The sequence below is a fragment of the Silurus meridionalis genome, chromosome 7, assembly GCF_014805685.1.
Source record: "Silurus meridionalis isolate SWU-2019-XX chromosome 7, ASM1480568v1, whole genome shotgun sequence".
Taxonomy (NCBI): Eukaryota; Metazoa; Chordata; class Actinopteri; order Siluriformes; family Siluridae; genus Silurus; species Silurus meridionalis.
Genome location: NC_060890.1, coordinates 19,936,171 through 19,943,109, shown reverse-complemented (window position 1 = coordinate 19,943,109; position 6,939 = coordinate 19,936,171). Strand labels below are relative to the sequence as shown.

The following is a 6,939-nucleotide window of genomic DNA, read 5'->3' as shown; positions in this document are numbered from 1 at the left end:
TTATTATCATTATTATTATTATTATTATTATTATTATTATTATTATTATTATTAATATTAATTATAATATAGTAGTATAGAAAGGTAAACAAAAAAGAAAGGTGCTTTCTGCTTATCACATGCACATTACAGCACAGTGAAATTCTTTCTTTGCATATTTCATTGACGTTAAGAAGGGGTCAGAGCTCAGGGTCAGCAATGATACAGCACCCTTGAAGCACAGAGGGTTAAGGGCCTTGCTCAAGGGCCACAAGAGTGGCAGCTTGGCGATACCAAGACTTGAACCCTGACCAGCAACCCAGAGCCGTAACCACTGAACTACCACTTTCACTATTCTTTAATAGTATAATAGTATTCTAACTATTATTCCAGTAGTGGACTGTAGGTAACAACTCAACTGTCTGCAAACCATTGACGCAATTTCAAAGAAAAGCAAGGCGTCTTGACATTTGTAAACTTTAATTATGTGTTTAATTCATTCGAAATGTTGAATGTAAAAAAAACAATCAAACAATCAATTATTTATGACAAAGCTTTCGTTCTCAGATTGTCCAATATGACAAAAAGAGTATACAATGTGATAAACTCATGTAGGTTTAAGTTTGTGAAGCGTTTTTCCACATCACATATCTCATTATTCAAATGAGCTTTTTGTACTAGTTTTGAGTAAATAAGTGAATCTGAATTACTGCTCTTATTGTGTGGGATGATTCAGATGACTTAACAGGTCTCTGGGTCTTTACCAGAACCTGGTGCTGGGTGAGAAGAGTGAAATGTGAAAACACTGAACTGTGATTCTCTCATGTTGTAAAGCCAGGGAGTATGCAGGTTAATATTTTTCAATCGTGTATAACCTTGTAGTTTAACCTAATTGAATAATAAACTGCATATTTTAATCAGAAAGTTAACAAGTGTATAAATAAAGGCACATTAAACTGTCATTTAATGAAAATATTGATCAAATGATTAATGTCATTTAAAATCCATTTTTATTAAAACTGGTTTGTAAATGAGAAGCTCATATGGTTTCACAATATACAGTTGAGTAAAACGTTTGCATACACTTATGCTAAAAAATATCAAATCATCATGTTCAGGAAATGAGCACAAATTAATACTAAAACACTGTAGATCTCTTCCAGATGTTCTTTCATCGGGCCCTAAGGTCCGCACCAGAGGCAATTTTAATAGTCTTTTAAAATTAATATTTTACTAAAAAACTTTTAAAATGTTTGTTCACTCAGTCATGTCAATTTGCAATCAAACACTGCAATTAAAATGTAGTTAAATGTAGAGTTAAATGGAAAAGATTTAATGGAGACACAACAAACCTTCAGTGCATTTGTTTCATAATAGTCTGACCAACAATATGAACTTGGCATTTTCATTATTAAAAATATTTTAATGTATATACTGTGTATATATATATATATATATATATATATATGTTAGGTTTGTAATGTTTTTGTACAATAACAAATTACAAAAATAGTGTGTTAAAATAATGATAGCAAACAAAAAAAACCCCTCTAAGATAGTTTCAACATTTGTATCACCTTTTTTTTATTATTATTTAAATTTGCACACACTTTACCTTTATAACTGGCTTCAAGTGCTTTCACAACATCTTGATTACTTTTATTTTGTCTTATTCTGCCAGGCTGTTTGGTCCACATTTACCAATTCTTCTAGACAGACTTTCCCCCTTGTAGATAAATGTTAAATTTGCAGTGTGTCTGGATGATTTTACTCCAGTATGATTTTGGATACAGTAAATAATTTATGCTGCATTTCTTAAATCTGATATGCATTTATGTTTTTGTAAGTAATTCTGCATATAAAATACAATACCATACAACTGTGCTTAACATTGTAACACTTAACATTGACTTGATTGTGCAAATGGTGAGAAAATAAAACAAACACTTGCATTAATTTTGCTTACATTATCACACATTCCAATAGCATTTTGATTATCATTTATTCTATCTTAATTTGTTTCTACTGGATAATTTGAAAAGGTGAATAAAAGGTGAATAATATGAGGCAGTGAAGGCCAGCGGTGATTTTTGCCCTGGGCTCACATACATGCACAGGAAGCAAATGCGAGTAAGAATTTCATCATTCCAGACTGAGTATTCTGCTGTTCTTGTAAATAAAGCTTGAAACTGAGACCCGAGAGAACAAGCAAGGCCGAGTGTCAGGCATTATGTGTACACACACTGCCCTGTGTGTTATCTTATCTATGTGTGTGAGAGACCATCCATACCCTGCAGCTATAGGTGTGTGTTTCAGAGGGCTCTGTGATGCACGCTGCGAGAGTCATAGTGTTTCCCTAATCCTATCACAGAACCCAGGGGCCTGAACCCCGGACTCTGGCCTTATCCACCTTCATCAGAGAGAGAGAGAGAGAGAGAGAGAGAGAGAGAGAGAGAGAGAGAGAGAGAGAGAGAGAGAGAGAGAATCTCCGTGAGATTCTTATTGGATGAAATTATATAAAATTCTGATGGTGTATCAGTTTGTCATGAATTCCACCATAAAGCTTATATTTTTTTATAACAAGTCAAGTCAAGTCAAGTCAAGTTTATTTGTATAGCGCTTTTCACAACAGACATTGTCTCAAAGCAGCTTTACAGAAATCAACAGTGAAGGTGAATGGTGTGAATTTGTCCCTGATGAGCAAGCTGTGGCGACTGTGGCAAGGAAAAACTCCCTTAGATGTTATGAGGAAGAAACCTTGAGAGGAACCAGCACATCTATGTCTTATTCCAGAATGTGCCAATATATTTTATAACTTAAAAAAATTGTTTCATATTAGGTAAGTTCGGATTATCACATATGCTACAGCAGCTAGACATTTTTCTGTCTCTTATACGTTATACTCGCACCTGAATTGCTATCATATAAAATTAACCAACATCTACTGAACAATATGAATTGAGAATTTTACAGTAATATGTTTTAAGACGTTTTGAGGAATCTTTAGACAGAGATGAGTGTAGTAGTGTGTGAGATGCATTTACAAGCCTTTGGTTATGGATGTTTGCAAAAAAACAAAAAAAAAAGCATTGAATAAACTGAAACACACACAAACTTTAAAGGACAGATATTGGGACTTTGGACTTTGGACTTTGGGTTTGTTTTGGTGTAATAATTCTGTTCAGTTTTTTAAATTATTTTTTAATTTATATTCATCACCGTCAATTTATAATGCCATAATCATTTGATGATACTATTAATGTAATAACTGATTCTTGGTTTCCAGTATAATGAAATGAATAAATAAAGGCTGAAGCAGTTAAATGAGTAAATTAGTCATCATAAAAATTAAGACTCTAGTAATAGCTGCTAAAATATATTTATAAAAAATATTTGTTCTTATATATATTATATATATATCTTATATATATATATATATATTTTTATTTCCTCATGACTCTTGATGTTAATGATGATGATGGTGATTGTTATTATTAATAATAACAATCATAATAATCACAACAAAAACAACAACAATAATAATAACTTACTTAACTTAAATGTTTACTTCACCATGAATGGGCACCAAGATATCCTCTTCATCAGATATAAAACTAGCAAACAGAGCCCATTTGTATTCATTTTCTTTTTATTTAAACGTTTACCAATGAATTTAATTAACACAAAAATTTCAACCCTGTTTCCATCAAAAAACCTCAAACATACACTACATAAATCCACATACAATCACAGTGCATTCTGGTGTTAAAGAACAGAAGAATAAATATTTCTAACATAAAATAAACTATTTTTTTATTATTATTTTTATACAGGGGCCTGTCCTACATTCTGTTACCTTTATGAAGTCCAAAAATGTACCCTTTGTTTTAGAGAGAGAGAGAGAGAGAGAGAGAGAGAGAGAGAGAGAGAGAGAGAGAGAGAGAAAGAGAGAGAGAGCCTACAGTTTCCGTATTAAACTGAATATGTTAAAATGTTGTTTCATGAATCCACATAAGAATCCATGAACTGTGAAACCATCACCCAGGCGAAATAAGATAAGAAAACAAAACACACTTCTGCCCCCTAGTGGCTTTCAGCGGGGACGGTAAATTTCACACATTCTCATTGGTGCTTCGCCAAAAAAAATTAACGAGTGTATTTTTAAACATAATTGCATAATAATAATAATAAAAAAAAAACCCGAATTATTCATATATACTTTTATTATTTAGAACTAAGCTAAAAAAATAAAGTAGTAGTGCCAATTATTCTCCTGTCCAGTACAATCATTAATAGAACTTGGAGACAAAGCCACCTTTCTGGGTCATCTTTCTGATTCCTGCTTTTGGAAAGTAAGGGTTGTTTTCTAATTTTCTGGAAGCAACAAAAGACAAGAATGTATGAAGCTAAATGTATTTTCCATCCAGAATGTCATGAAATAGTTCATATTTACATTTTCATAAAAAGTTATCTGAAATTCTGAAAGCAAAGCAAGCTCTTTAGTATCAATAAATAATCATTGTAACATTTACAAAGCTGATATTTATAAAGAGGACATAATATGTACAATCATTGTCTCATACAGTATATGGGAAGAATTTTCCTGGACGATAATCTATATCTATAAAAAATATACATACAGATTGTTTGCCAGGTTTAATTCCTGCGAATATATAAAGGACATCACATGCTTAGGACTGAGAATTATATATAAAAGTACAAGTTAAATCATCTTAAATATCTACTTTGTTGTATTTTTACTGGTTGTATACACTGTAAGCATTTCCATTTTGCTGAAACGTCCCTGATCTGCAGCAGAATCTCCTATTATGAGTGCATGTCTTCGAACAGAGAAAGTCTTACAGATAGACTCCTCTACACTTTAGTACATCAGAATCTCTTTGGGTGCGTCCTCTGTGGGTTTCTGCTGTTCTTGGCGTTGTCTGTAGGCCGCATGAGCGTACAGATACACCAGGAGTATGGCAAGCAGGTTAACAGTAATGTACGGTAGAATCATATAAAAGCCGACCAGAAATGTCACGACCTCGTCTTTTAGCATTCCTTTCAAATCTAGAAGCAGCATGTCTTTCGCTATGTTGATCCCAAGCAGATTGATCAAGTACAGAACAATTGCCAAGAACGCCAAGCATGCTACATGAAAGAAAATGAGACAATGAGATAATGAGATGACGGATTGAATTTGCACACACTTTCTATTAGCTGACGTTAAACTTTTTGTAGTTTCTCAGTAACAAGGTGAATTTTTTTGTATTGTTAACTTCATAGAAGAGACATAAATCTCCGCAAGCAAAAAACTGATTATAATGTAAGTGATACCAGGAAGTAATTAAAAAAAAAATAGACATTTCACATCACTAACTATTAACTATTAAATACTTTGTACATTTACAGTGCTGATAAATGTGTGCGGCAAAAGAGAGATAAAACACTGCTGCTATTTTATTCCTCTCTGCTGTCAAAGTAAATCCTGTGTGTGTGTGTGTGTGTGTGTTATTTCTCACCACTTAACCCACTGCAAGCATACAGTCCAATAGGACCCATGTAGGTTTCATATGGATTGCTCATGGTGTTGTAGAGAGTGATAAGTATGCTCCCAGCAGAAGCCACCAGAGCAAGGACCAACAGAACCACAACTGTGGCATGTAAGCCTATTCCAGCACTCTTTACATTTGCCATCTTCTTAAACACTGACATTAAAAAAGATTTTATGTTAGTAGTAATTGTCACAGTGGTTCAAAATATATATCATGTATTTACATGTTATATGTATATCAAATATCATTTTCTAACACAGAATGAATATAAAATCTAGAAAAAATCATCTTATACTTCTCATTATAATATTACAATAAGCCAAATATATGATTATTAATCTTATTTTAAACTACTTGTACTAATATTTTTTTATTGCCACATTGTCATGCTTATTGTAATACTACAGTATCTTTTTTTCTTATGTATAGAGAAGATTAAATCTTTGCACACGTCATAAACTTACCTGCAATTTCAGGTTCAACAGAGTCAAAACGAGGACAGGAGATTTTGATTTCTTTGCCATTAAACAAGCCCATGCGAATAGTTGCAGATCCGTTGAACAAATCATTTTCTGTAGGTGAGCAGGCCAGGGTGGAGGAGGCCCACTCTGCTGACATCCCATAACCGAGGACCGCCACACCGACTACACTTAACACCGCACTGGACAGGAAGTACAAAATCTTCTCAGCTGATGGCATGGTTCTGCTTTGTGTTCTCTCAGTTCTTAATCATAAATATATGTCCGGTTGTGGTAATCCAGAACTGTTTCCCAGCTACACAAATCAAAAAAAGGCTATTCCTAGCACTTGTAACAGGGAAGTACAGCACTGGGTGGGGAAAAGGCAGTGTATATGAGGCTTTGTGCGTCATGATGTTAGATTGTTATGCTTTCTGATCTCAGACCTGTTAATTTGCTCACTCAGAATAATTAACAAGTTTAAGAGCAGGGAAAACTGTTTTCAAGTCAGTGATGAAAGCAAATATAGCCTTTCCTCCCAAGTGCAATAAAATTACCAGACCTTTGGTCAGGTAGTAACTGCAGTTGGCATAGTGTTTAAAAAATATATGGAATATATATAATATATATATTTTACATATTGTTCACTTGTTTAACAAGAAGATTGGAAGTTTTATTAGTGTGGCTTTAATCTACATTTGAAAATAAATCTAATACAAATGAATACAATTTAAACTTTATCAGTATTATATTAAACTTTACTTTAACTTTAAGGATAACAAACAAAATAATAGTCTTTATGTGTAAAATCATCACCGTTACGTGCTATGTGGTAATGGTGGGTGTTTTAGAGACAGCTATCCACAACTGCACGTGGTGGTCCAAAGTCCTGTGCTGAGCATTTTAATAATGCTATAAATCCCCATGGTGATAAAACAGACACATTT

General features: G+C 33.2%; 1 protein-coding gene across 1 annotated transcript; it reads right to left on the bottom strand.

The window, feature by feature from the left end:
* Positions 1-4,186: 4,186 nt before the first annotated feature.
* Positions 4,187-6,332, bottom strand: LOC124389103 (clarin-3). The gene is made up of 3 exons (XM_046854340.1): positions 5,999-6,332; positions 5,502-5,687; positions 4,187-5,130 (listed from the first exon to the last, which is right to left on the bottom strand). The coding sequence occupies exons 1-3, from the start codon at positions 6,231-6,233 to the stop codon at positions 4,862-4,864; spliced, it is 690 nt and encodes a 229-aa protein (XP_046710296.1). The 5' UTR covers positions 6,234-6,332; the 3' UTR covers positions 4,187-4,861.
* Between the last annotated feature and the right edge of the window lie 607 nt (positions 6,333-6,939).